This window comes from Balaenoptera acutorostrata, chromosome 1, assembly GCF_949987535.1.
Source record: "Balaenoptera acutorostrata chromosome 1, mBalAcu1.1, whole genome shotgun sequence".
NCBI lineage: Eukaryota > Metazoa > Chordata > Mammalia > Artiodactyla > Balaenopteridae > Balaenoptera > Balaenoptera acutorostrata.
The window spans coordinates 33,452,404-33,466,047 of record NC_080064.1 but is presented as its reverse complement, the minus strand read 5'-3'; the positions used below and the strand labels follow the sequence as shown (position 1 = coordinate 33,466,047).

Sequence of the window (13,644 nt, the reverse complement as noted above, 5' to 3'; positions counted from 1 at the left end):
TGTCTTTGTGATGGCCCCAAGCCATTGAAATGCAAAACTCCAGTCCACCCTTCTTGCCAGCCACCAGCCTGATAATAACCCCTCCCAACCGAAGCAGGGCACATCTTAAGGCTGCCAGGTCTCATTTAAGATTAGTACGATATAGTATCACATTCTTGATGGTGTCACCTACTCGAGCTACCCAAATGGCTCATCTATGGATAGAATGAGGGGGAGAAAAAAAAAAAAATCACCTCCAAACATACACCAAAGTGTTCTACAGACTTTTGGAAACAGATATACTTAAATGGGTCTTTTTAACATTTTTATTTTGCCATTTTTAATGCTAGTATTTTACTGATTATCATATTTAGTAAAAAAAAAAAAATACAGAAATCTTAAGTACACAGCTTGATGAATTTGAATAAATATATGCACCCAGGTAGCTATCACCCAGATAAGAACAGACAAAGTTTCCTTCTATCCCTTTCCAGTCAATTTCCTTCCCCTACCAATCTGAGGCAACAACAACTCTGATTTCTATCATCACAGATGGTGATAATATATGGGGTCACATGCTATGCAATTTTTTCCTCTGGTTTCTTTTGCTTAATATTATTGAGATTCATCCATGTTGTTGTATGAATAGTTTGCTTCTTTTATTGTTGAGTAGTAATCCATTTTATGAATATATCAATTTGTTAATATATTTACATCTTGATGGATATTTGAGTTGTTTCCAGTTTTTGGCTATTATAAACAAGGTTGTTATGAACATTCTAATACAACAATGTCCACATTTTTGGGTGTACACGTAGGAGTGGAATGGCTGGGTCTTAGAATAAGGAACATGTTTAACTTTATTAGAAAGTGCCAAATAGTTTTCTAAGGTGATCGCACCTTACATTCTGACCAGCAATGAATGTTTCAGTCACTTCACTTCCTTGTCAACACTTGGTATTGTCAGTCTTTTTTATTTTAGCCATTGTCGTGGGTGTAAACCAGTATCTCATTGTGGTTTTAATTTGTATTTCCCAGATGACAAATGATATTGTATACCTTTTCATATGCTTATTGGTCATCTGGGTATCTTCTTTTTTGAAGGGCCTGTTCAAGTGCTTTGCCCATTTTATTTTTTAATCTGAATTGATCTTGAAGGTAGCTTTAATTGGATCTCTCTAGATTCATAGACTTTCTTCAAGACAGCATAAAATAAGTTTTCAATGTCTAGCCACACTAGAATATAGACTTCCCAAGGGTAGGAATTTTTGTCTGTTTTGTGTATTAGTCCCCAGGGCCTAGAACAGTGCTTGGCACATTGTGGGTATTCATTTAATATCTGTAAGATAAATGAATAAAAGCATGCATTTTCAATTTTGGAGATAAAGGGAAACAGAAAGCATAATTTACTTCCTTGGCTTTGTTGTTAAAATACTGTCACTCTTGTATCTGTCACACCCTTCCTCTTATGTCTGGGAAACGTTTCCTCTAACAACTAGGGCCTGGATGTTGAGCAGAGGGCCTCTAGAGCCAATGACCAAGGGGTCCTCATACAATATGAATGCTGATTTGCTGGATTAAAATAAAAAAGGAAACATGAAAGAAGAAAAGGATTCCCAGGAGAGTAGGGAAGGAACAAAAAGGCTAATGAGGTTAGTGAGACTATTCTTCCTGGGACTGTTCTTTTCTGGAGTCTCTCAAGGCTTCCAACCAGAAGTTGTTTAGATCTGGAAATAGATAAATACCCCTTTAGCGTCTGTTTATAGTGAGAGCTCACCAAGTACAAAGTTCAGTCACTGAGCTGTGAAAAACAGGAGAGTTGGAAATTAAGATTCTTGGTGGGGAAATACAGACTATCTTGGCTGTATGGTCTGCCTGCCTCCCACCAGTAGAGGAAGACGCCAGTTAAACATATCAGCTTGACAGAGTCCTAAGGAAAAACAAAAACTTTGGTCCAAAGCCATGCAACAGAAGAAGGCAAAGGCAGCTCTTGCCTAATTTTCTACAATATTACCTGAAGAGTCCGGCGCTTGTTATCCTCTGTGTGGATCCAGGCTCGAAGAGTCAACTCAGTGATAAAAATCTGGGCCGCCTTGGCAAACAGCACAGGGGCTTCTGCACTGATCATCTGCAACAGACGTAGGCCCTCCCTGTCAATCACCAGCAAGTCATTCAAACCAGTCAGTTCATCCCTTACCTCATGTCCTGCTCTTGGGCTATGGGGCAAGGGCTAGAAAACAAGAAGGTGGTAGCCTTACAAGATTCCAAGGTAAAATAAATCCATGAGTAGGGGACAAAGCAGGTAGTGGATAGAAGAAGGGAAGAGGGAAAAAGGATATTTATCTAGCACCTACCACACACTTTCTTTCTCTCATAGTAGCCTTTCAGAGAAACTAGGGTTTAGGAGAGATGAAGTGATTTGCCTATGGCCATAGAGCCAGTAAGTGGTAGGATTTAGGTTCTAATCCAAAGGGAGACAATGTGGGGAAAGATAATGAGTATGAGAGCCAATGGATTTAGGAAAATCTCTGGCTTCCCATCCTTTTGGGCTTTATTTTTCACATAGTGAAAAAGAGGATAACAACCTTCCAGGGTTGCTGTGGGAACAAATGACATAATATATATAAAAGCACCCAGCACAAGGCCTGGCACACAGTAAGTGCTCAAGTAATGCAAGCTGCCTTGCCAAGTCTGAATTCAAAGTTCAAACTCTTGGTCAAACAAAGCTCTGAACCCTTGGTGAGGTGGTCTATGCAGGATATAGCCACGGGAAGAGCTCTGGAGTTAAGGAAGTAGGAGGTGAGAATTGGGATCTTGGTTCTCCTACTCTGGGTGAGACACTTTTAACCTCTTTGTGTCTATTTCCATATCTATATAATGGTGAAACTAACAATTCTTATCCTATCAAATCTCACAGGGTTACTATGAGGAAGAAGTGAGCTACTAAAAGGGAAAACTGTGGTAAACTGTTAGCTTCCCACACAAATACAAGAGACTATCAATTTTGAGTGGAAAGAGAGACAGTTGCTCTTTTCCTGTGAGAACTGTAACAGGAGGTGGACTCCTAGGAATACAGATAAGGCCACCCCCAAGTAAATCCTCTCACAAGGATAAATCACGTGAAACAACTCATAGATTGAAAAGTTAGAACAAGTGCAATATCATTATCAAACATTTCTTAGAGCTCAGATCAACAAACTAGAGATTGCAATAAGATGCTAGGAAGACGTCACTGTCCTGTTGATGTGATGATACATGTTTACACTACATAGTGAAAAGAATCGGGCGATTCAAAAAGCAAATACTCAGCATCTTTCAACATCTGGAAAACAGGATATCCCCAATTTTCAGAGAAGACCATACAACAATTAAAACTGTTCAATTTTAGCTCACATAACAATTTTAGAGAGGATCCAAATAAAGAAGCAACACAATATTTTCATTTTTGTTTAATTAAACTTTGAGCTCTAGAGAAATGAGCAATAATTTTCCCATCGTTTTACTTTCAATATGAATAACGAAAACAAATGTGAATTCACCTTCACATCTTCATCCAGTTTCATAATCTTCTTAATACGAGCCAGTGGGAGTTCCTGTACTCGGAAATCTTTCTGAAATGAGTAACAACAGGTACATAAATGGTAGGAATAATCAACAGGGCATGACAGGCAGCATGAAACACTCTGATTGGTTTAGTCCCTCCTTTCAGAAAATATGGCAGGAGAGGAAGTACAAATGAAATTAACAAAATACAAGCTCTAGAAGCAAAATACTTCTTAACCAATGCAAAGCTTCAAGCAAAGGGTTTCAGGATAAACTTATGATGGCTTCTAACAGTGCCCTCATGAAAAGCGGCCCCAAACAATACCAGATTCTTTGCCAGCACGATATAGAGATGTATTATACGTGTCTTCCCCCACCCCCAAGAAAGTTTACCAGCTTGCATGCAGATTAAAATGAGATTTTTGTCTTAGGGATTTTCCTCCAGTTTTTCCTTCTAATCAAGGACTGCAAGGGCAAGTGCCAGCAGCACCTGACCATAGTGATTGTTCTAATCAGCCAATGTGGCACTGCCTATTTCTGACTTTTGCACTAATGTGACACCAGAAATTGGGGAGGAGCTCCTTTCCCATCACAGCAGCAAAGGCCTTGTCTCCAAAATCTGCTTGGGGGTGGGGGTGGGAGTAGAAGAGTATGGAAAAAGGGTGAGGGTGAATTTACCAGCTGTCATTTAGGAAAAGCCCTGTCAATTTTTTCTTAACAAACAAGACTAAGCTGGGGAGAATCCATTTAACTTTACTGTGGATAGGATTTAGGAAAGGGATTTTCGATTAGCACTACTCAATTACTTGCAATTTAAGTGCTTTTTCATTTTATTTTGATACTACTGGTATTTAAACACATGACCAATGATGGATGCAATTCTAGAAATAAAAATCAATTTTGGGTTTCAGAGCTGCAATGAAGAGAAAGGTGCAAAGGCAGAGATTAGCTAAAATCAGCAAAATCCCTACTGGGACTAGGTGTCAAATGATTGATTCTATAAGTGGTCTGAAATGTGACTCACCAAACCCAATACGCTCACCTGGGAATTTACATCATCACATTAAGGAGGAAGCAGCTCTTATTAGAGATTTGGTATAATTAACATGCATTAGTGAACTTTCTTTTCCAAGACCAACAGAAAACCTCAACTATACATCAAAGAAGGCAGTGGGGCATTTTGGAAAAACATCACCAGCCTTCCCAGAATCTATTTTATGAATACAGAAGAAGAGCAACTATTAGGATAAAATGTACACCGAGACATCTTACTTACTTTACTTACTTACTACTTAATTTATTTATTTGGCCATGCCGGGCGGCATGCAGGATCTTAGTTCCCCGACCAGGGACTGAACCCATGCCCCCTGCAGTGGAAGCATGGAGTCCTAACCACTGCACCGCCAGGGAAGTCCCAAGACGTCTAATTTCTCCACCCAAACCCAACAAGCTGCTTGGCTACCACTCACCTCTACAAATTTCCAACACTAATTTTTCATCTTTTCCTTTTCCAAATTAGGTATCATGTTCCATAAGCCTCTAAAAATCTAACCCTGGAGTGGTAGAGGCTTAGAAGTCCAGTTTATTAAAGTTTCACCAAAAGGAGACAGCAGGACACATACTATTCTTATTTTTTCTCCTCCTCTTTCATTTATTACTTCATGCAACTCAACTAACAGCAAATGTATGATACCTACTACTATGTGGAAGATGCAAATATATTCTTACCTTTGAATAGCCAAATAGTTTGTTACAGACTATCACATAAGAACATTATAATCCCCTATCCTATACTAGAATGGGGGTGTAAAATCCCACACAGAAAAGAAAGAAGTGACCAGCTGGCAATGGGGGGTGTGGGGCGCTGGAGTGAGCGAGAGGAACTGGCAAACGTTCCACAGAGGGGCTGAATCTGAATTATGTCTAGGGATACTGCAAATTTGCTTGCTGGAAAAGTATGTTATTCAGACAGAGGAAACAGCATGCACAGAAGCACAGAGACAAAAAACCTGGCCTATTTAAGTTTTCAATGTATGACCTTAGTACAGAGGGGAACAGCAGGAAAGGGAATGCTGGATTGGGGCCAGACTCTAAAGGGATTTTTTAAAAAACATTTAACTACAGAAATCAATCACTGGTCTTCCTTCTTGTGTGGCATATCACACAAAATGATGATGTTAAACAGAAATGCCAAAGAGAATACTAGGGATGATAATTCCTTTGGAAGGCCTCCCAGGATGATACACAAAGAACAAGATTATGACCACAAGATTTAGGTCTCTTGCAAGTGTGCTCTCATTTGGCTTGGTTATTTAATATAATTCCCACAAGACTGCTCTAAGATTACTTAACTAAAGCCCAAAGCTAATAAAAAGACCTCCTTCCCCAACTTGAAAGAATAAAATATTACTTTTAGAATTTCTATGAGACTAGTCTTTAATTAAAAGAAAAAACAAGAAAAGGTCAAGGATATCATCCCCACCTTGATGAGGTGTAAAATCAGGCAGAAATTTACAAAAAGCTCTGCTCTAAGCCCCACCAACCTTTTCTTTTGTGAGAAACTTTCTTATGATCCCCAAACCTTGAGATCTTAAAGGATCTTCAGATGTGCGTGTGTGGCTCATTATCGCTGACGACAGCCCAGTTTTCTATAATCTCAGCCTAGCTTTCCAGTCACATGTAAGGGTTTACGACAAGCTTATTGGAGAGGGGAGCCCCTTCACTATCAGTAAATTGGCTTTCAAGTCAATGCTCCCCTTGTCATTGGAAACCATGCAACTGACATGAGTAACATTAAACTTCTGATGCTAATCCAAGTGGAAGAACAACTAACACATTTTACTCTTGGGAGTGACATCAGCATGGTAGAAGAGCAGATTCTCTCTCAGAACATTCTCATGCTCCTGACCACAACCAAAGAACTACACTTAAAAATGTTGCCAACTGAAACTGCCGAATTTCAAGAAGTCTGAATTCACTCAATGAGAGTTCAAAGCCAAAGAAAAGTCAATGGGTCTCAGGCTGCACTAAAGAACATCCACAGTTTCAAATAATGATGAGAAATCTTTTGCAGGCCTACCTAGTCAGGCACTCACTCCGGCAAAGTCAAGATTCTATCCTCTCGAAAGCAGTGATTCTCAACCTTGGCAACATGTTAGAATCACCTGGGGGAGCTTTTGAAAAACAAGATGTCTGGGCTTTACCCCAGACTAAGTGAATCAGGAACTCTAGGGAGTGGAGTCCTGGCATCACATTTTTTGAAAACTACCCTGGTGACTGTAATCCATCCACAGTGAGGGTTAAGGACCACTGCTTTAAAGCCTTGTTGCTCAAAGTGAGGTCCCTGGACCAACAATGGCATCATCTGGGAACTCAAAAGAAATGCAGAATCTCAGGCTCCAATCCAAACCTCCTAAATCAAAATCTGTATTTCAGCATGACCCTTATGTTGTTCACATATAGACAATAAATTCTGAGAAGCACTGTTCTACAGGAAGAGCTCAAACAGCACAGGACCTATTTTTTAACAGTCCACCAACCTTTACCTCCAAGTTCTTGTTTAAATGGTTATCTGATTTGATTGTAATGGTGGAAATGTCATCTTCCAATCTGGAGGCATTGAAGAATGAAAAGATATAATTGGCAATTAAAAGAAAGTGACCTAAGCATTAAATTACAGCTAACTGAAGGCTAAATGGGATGTAAGGAAGGAGCTTAAAGGAGGATTAGATTTCTCTTTAAGATTCAGCATTACTACCTCCCCACCTGCCCCCCAAAAGACAAAAGTTAGCTTCTTCTTCCCCCCTTTCAAAGAGGTCTAGAAGGGTAAAATTCAATGCCAAGAAGTCTATTAATTATTGTTCCCAGAGTTCTGCTAAGGAGGAATACAGTATTTTACACAATCATCCTGGTGTACAATCGTTTTGGTATGACTTTTAACCAACTTCAATTCCAGTTGAACACCATCTGGGTTTATGGACAATGCAGAGCTTTCAAGAGTGAGGAGAGCCTGATGGCCAAGCTGAGATGAAAGACAAATTGCTTTTGCAGAACACAGACCAAAACGACTGGGGCCAATGTCTCCAATACATCATGAACTATATCATCTAGCAAACTTCAATTACTTGTTTTTGGAACATCTTTGTCCCAGTCTTAGAGAGACCACAACACCTTATGAGTATTCTCATAAGTTTTATTTACGTTTGGATGGTTTGAACATATGGATTTTTTAAAAAATCTGGTAGACATTTTGAGATGTCAACCTAAGAGGCTCTGGCGTATCTGAGGAAGTCTGGTTGTAAGTGCTGTTGAGTTCTGGAAAGGCACAGACTAAACACTAAAACATCAGCCACATTACACAGGCAGAAGTGCAGTCAGAGAAGCAGACGCCTTCTTCGTGTGCCATAGGCAGAGGGAAAATAAAAGTTTTACAAACGGACTTTATTGGATTGCATTCTCACTCAAACTTGGCACTATGTTGCTTCACACTAAATCTGAAGCAGAGGAATCTGATTCATTCAAATATTTAACGTGCACCTATTATATGCCAAACATCATTCTAAGCATCTGATGTAAGAGATACGATGGTAGCAGTCTAGGAGTCTTCTCTCAGGGGTACACAGGAGGAAAATTTTAGTTAGCCATCAGTAGGAGAATGATTAAAGATGACTTTCCTCTTTGATCTTCTTTCTCCTTACTCATAAAACTTGAACTAAAAGTGAATCCCTCAAAGTAACCCACTTTTTAAAAAAATAAATTTATTTACTTATTTATTTATTTTTGGCTGCGTTGGGTCTTCATTGCTGCGTGCGGGCTTTCTCTAGTTGTGGTGAGTGGTGGAGGAGCTACTCTTCATTGTGGTGCATGTGCTTCTCACTGCGGTGGCTTCACTTGTTGCGGAGCACGGGCTCTAGGCGCGCGGGCTTCAGTAGTTGTGGCTCGTGGGCTCTAGAGCACAGGCTCTAGTTGTGGCGCACAGGCTTAGCTGCTCCACAGCATGTGGGATCTTCCCGGACCAGGGATCGAACCCATGTCTCCTGCATTGGCAGGTGGATTCTTAACCACTGCGCCACCAGGGAAGCCCCAAATCCATTTTTAACCTCTGAAGGACTAGCTGTCTAGCGACAAAAAGTTGGTCAACACCACGATCTGCTCTGATGTCAATCAAACTTGAAAATTAAACCAAGTAGGATAAAAATCAAAGCCCACATTCCTGTTCACTGCAGCATTATTCACTATAGGCAAGAAATGAAAGCAACCCCAATGCCCACTGACAGATGAATGGATAAACAAAGTGTGGTATGTACACATACACAGGAAATATTATTCAGCCTAAATAAGGAAAGAAATCCTGTCACATGCTACAACATGGATGAACCTTGAAAACATTATGCTAAGTGAAATAAGCCAGGCACAAAAAGACAAATACTGTATGGGTCCACTTACGTGAGGTACCTAGAGTGCTCACAGAAACAGAAAGTAGAATGGTGATTACCAAGGGCTGGGGAGAGGGAAAAGTGGGTGGTGGTTGTTTTAAGGGTACAAAGTTTCAGTTCTGCAAGATGAAAACGTCCTGGAGATCTGTTTCACAACAATGTAAATACACTACTGAACTGTATATTTTTAAATGGTTAAGATGGTAAATTTCGTTGTGTCGTTTTACCACAATTAAAAAAAAAAAATCAGGGCTTCCCTGGTGGCGCAGTGGTTGAGAATCTGCCTGCCAATGCAGGGGACACGGGTTCGAGCCCTGGTCTGGGAGGATCCCACATGCCGCGGAGCGACTGGGCCCGTGAGCCACAACTGCTGAGCTTGCGCGTCTGGAGCCTGTGCTCCGCAACAGGAGAGGCCACGATATTGAGAGGCCCACGCACCGTGATGAAGAGTGGCCCCCACTTGCCGCAACTAGAGAAAGCCCTAGCACGGAAACGAAGACCCAACATAGCAATCAATCAAGCAATCAATCAATTAATCAATAAAATAAATCTTTAAAAAAAAATCAAAAATCAAAGTCCAACAAAATACAGAAAAGCTAGGTGCTGAATTTGAACTTCCAGAGTTTATCTGACCGCTCGCCTGAACCGGGATTTTTTCTGCGCTCAAGCTGGAGGACAGACTTGCTGCACTGGCCTAGTCCCACCATACCCCAAGAGGGCACTAGTTTTACACCAGGCTGATCCCAGCACTAAAACCTGATAAGCTTAACCATGAGATTATCCCCTCAAAACATGCACAAAATACCCCACTTTTGACTTTATAATTTCATTGTTTTCCTTCCTTCTGTTTTATATCTAAGATAGTACAGATAACTACCACCTTTAGACCGCAGAAGAGAAAGAATGATTTTTCAGTGGAAATCCACCTGTGAACACAGGCCACTCCGAGAAAGCTCAAGCCAAGTTCAACTGCTGAAAATCCCCCATATAAACAAACATGACCCACAGGTACATTCAGAATATAAATTAGTTTCTCTACCCCTGAAGTCAAAGTGGGCGTTTATCACAGTAAGTTATTTTGTTTATTTTATTCATTCATTACCTGTTTATAGTCTGTCTCTCCCACCAGAATACGTGTTCTGTGAGTGCAGTGATTCCATCTGTCTGGTTCACAATTGGATCCACAATAACTAGCATAGCCATAGTAGGTGCATAAGTATTTGTCGAGTGAACAAATAAACTGACTACGTATGTTAGAGGTTAAGGACCAAAACTCTAAGAAAATGCAACATGAGTTCTACATCAAGAAGGAATCCAGTGTTTGCTCTGCCAGGATGCTAACATTGATACCTTCAGGGCAGGAATGACACATCTAACACAGAGCTCCTTCAGCATTTGCTGAAATGACACCAAATGGAACATTCTTCATTAAGGATATGACACCATACTCTGACTTTTATTGCTTCAGATTCATCACTGTGCCTGACTCAGTAACTATTTAATAAATACTTATCAAATAAATGACTCTGGTTGTAATTACTACATTGTAAGCTCCTCAAGGGCCAGGGTTTTATTTGATTCTTCTATGTCAGAGGTTCTCAACAGGGGATGATTTTGGCCCCCAGGGAACATTTGCCAATGTCTAGCAAAATTTTTGGTTGTCACAACTGGAAGGGGAGTGCTACTGGCTGGCATCTACTGATTAAAGGCCAGAGATGCTGCTAAACACCGTACAATGCACAGAAGAGCCCCTCAAAACAAAGAATTATCGGGCCCAAAATGTCAATAAGGCTGTTAAGAAACCCCAATCTAAGTGTATCTTTTGACACCTGGAAAGAGTGCCTGCTTACAATAGATTTGTTGTTGAATAAACTGCCCAATAGTTTTCACCAGGTCCTAGGAATTTGGCAGGGCCACTAAATCAGGCTTAAGAAATGACCTACAGCTACTGGAGGAAAGTAAGCTCTGCTTTTCTGCATTCTCTAAAAGATCTGCCTCACATTAAAGTATCTCCAAGTCAAAGCATCCACTATACATCCACATGCCTAAAGAGAGCCATTAAGATATAAAAAAAAATCCTTGTAGTTACCTCACCTAAGGTAAATTATATTTTCATTTTCCTATCCAAAGGTCAGAAATGAATTATATTTTTGTAAATGTGCTTGAGATTAAAAATACTTTAGTCTAAGTTTTGGTTATTCATCTCAAAGCTTTTACACTCTTTAGAAGTTTCTCGTTCTTCCTTACCACTGTTAAATTCCGGATTTCTTCCATGACACGAGGCCAGAAGGACTGTAGGCTTTGCTGGGCATCACTGCTGCTAGCACCACCAAATCCTCCTTCTGTGGACATTCTGACAACTAAAAACAAACACATACATGAGATACATTAGAAATAATAAAGTCAGACTTTCTGTCCAGGTTATTTATAGCTTTCCTTGTGGATGTTTTCACTAATTCATTCCATTTCTCAGCCTGAGAAGGTATACAAAATTGTGCTGAAGGGGTTTTTCACACCGACTTAAGTCTTAGCAAAAAATAAGGAGGAAAGTTTTCCCTCCTATCCAGCTCATACCGCAGAGACTAACAAGGAGCTCCAAGCAGAAAATCTAAAAATTGCTAGAAATCCAAACTCAAATCCTAATGTGAATCAAGGACTTTTAATGTCTTATTCTGCGGAGGGGAAAGAAAAAAAGGCACTTGGTTGCCCCAGTCTGGTCCATAATTTTCAATGCCATTCTCTCCAATGTTTTTCAAGTTCTATGTGGCTTCTCACACTCCATGCCACAGCCTGCAGCACATACATTAAGGGTCCCCAGTGATTAATACTGTACAGAAATGTAAACCCAAAGTCTTAAAAAATAAGAGTCAAGTTTATTCTTTTGTTTTAGACACTGCGGTCCCATTTCTTTGGGGCTACTGATGATTATTATTCTTTCTAATCTCAAGCTAATCTGCCTCAAAGGACACAAAAGCACTAAAGCCTAGGCCAATAATTGAGTGGATGACACAAAGTCTCTGAACTGAAATCACTTCCCAGTTCTTTCCTTACCTGAACCATGCTGTTAGGCACAAAGCCAAACAAAGCACACCACCAACTGGAAGCTTTAAAGATGGTTGAAAAACATTGAAGAATTAAATTTAGGACAGAGAAAAGAGAGTCAGAACTTGCATTTGGTCAATTGCTTTGTGATGGGGGAGGGAAGATGCATAAGGATCCCCACCTCAGCTATAAATATAGGTAACACTGTAATGTCTTAAAAGATTTACAGGGGGGAAGTAAAAAACTCCAGATGGCTTAAATGCTTATCTGGCAAATACTTACACCCAAGAAACAGTTTAATTAAACACAAAGAGCAAGAAACTTAGTGATGTCCTAAGAATTTCTATTCTGGGAAACTATTTGAAAAGGTTTGACATGCCAGTGACAGGATGCTGGTGGACAGCTATGTAAGTCATTAAGAACTAATTCTGAAGGGCTGAAAGAAAAGCACCAAAGCCAGGTGTCACATGACCAAATTGCTACTTTCCAGGCTTCATGTGGATGCATGCTGGGCACATCACTCTCTATCAGCAGAATGGAATGAAGGCTGATAAATCTAGGTTTAGACTGTGAGGATGTTTGATTCACTCTTAAATGTTTGCCTGGGATTGTCCTAGAGGTCTCTAATTTTTTTCCCCTTTTTCTTCTAAAGGAAATGATGAGAGGAAAGAAAAGAAAGGAAAACAAGAGTACAATCTTCAAAGCAGATTTCACTCTGGTGTAATGACATTAGTGGCTGATGATGTAATGGGAAAAGGTTTGGAGCCAATTTCTGGTGCTGGAGGCCTACAAGCAGCTCTATACATCAACAGGAACTCTAAGTGCTAGGAAGCAATATGATCTTGGAGTTTCTGGAGAGAATTAAAGTGAAGAATGTTGAATCACAGTTGGAAATGACTAGATAAAATCTTGAGTCCTAAACAACCAAGTAAGATCCTCTCAACTCAGCTCCCATGACATTTTCACTTATCACCATATGCACATGGCCTATACACTATTCTCTCAGATGTACTGAGAACAAAGAAACCAAGGTAATCTACAGAAATTTAATTATTTAGTTTTATTAATAGAGTCTTACGAGATACTCATGACAATGATGAGAGACTCTAACCTTTTTAAATGGGGCAAGTAAAATCTTTCTAGAAATGAAAATAATTATCAAAAAACTTTAAAAAGAATCTAACCTTTCATTGTATGGACCCCTGTACATGACTGATCTTAACAGAATCTGCCATGAAAACTGCTATGGTCAAAGGAGGAAGATGCACAACTGCCAGTGTGATGTCTCTGTATAACTTGCTAATGATGAGTAGGTGTAGTTTGAGTGCAAAGGCCTGTGAGATTTAGAAAGTTGGTAACCAGTTTTGATTGTCCTCTGATCTCTTCCCACAAACATTACCAAGGTACACAATTCAAGAAGCATTTTTAAAACCATCTGTGCACAGTCTGCTTTTAAATCTTGAATTGCCCCAACTAAGGATGTGCTGGCGCAATCAGTTCCCAAACATCTGTGCAGTCAATAGATTATGAATGAATCTTTGGCTGGCTCAGAGCCACACACTGTCAGAGTGGGGGTTGGGTACAGAACAGAAGTTAACAAATCTTTCTGGAACTGACAAATGTATTAAAGGTTAAGTTTTTAACT

At 40.0% G+C, this 13,644-nt stretch overlaps 1 protein-coding gene across 4 annotated transcripts in view; it reads right to left on the bottom strand.

Annotated features, from left to right (window-relative positions):
- Positions 1-13,644, bottom strand: part of NFYC (nuclear transcription factor Y subunit gamma) — a 62,785-nt gene that overhangs the window by 17,873 nt on the left and 31,268 nt on the right. For all 4 annotated transcript variants that reach the window (XM_007164680.3, XM_007164683.3, XM_007164681.3 and 1 more), the window contains exons 2-4: positions 11,205-11,317; positions 3,519-3,590; positions 1,994-2,107 (exon numbers count right to left, since the gene is read on the bottom strand). In XM_007164680.3, the coding sequence (XP_007164742.1) occupies positions 1,994-2,107; positions 3,519-3,590; positions 11,205-11,309 (291 nt within the window). In that variant the 5' untranslated portion in view covers positions 11,310-11,317. The remainder of the gene's footprint in view (positions 1-1,993; positions 2,108-3,518; positions 3,591-11,204; positions 11,318-13,644) is intronic.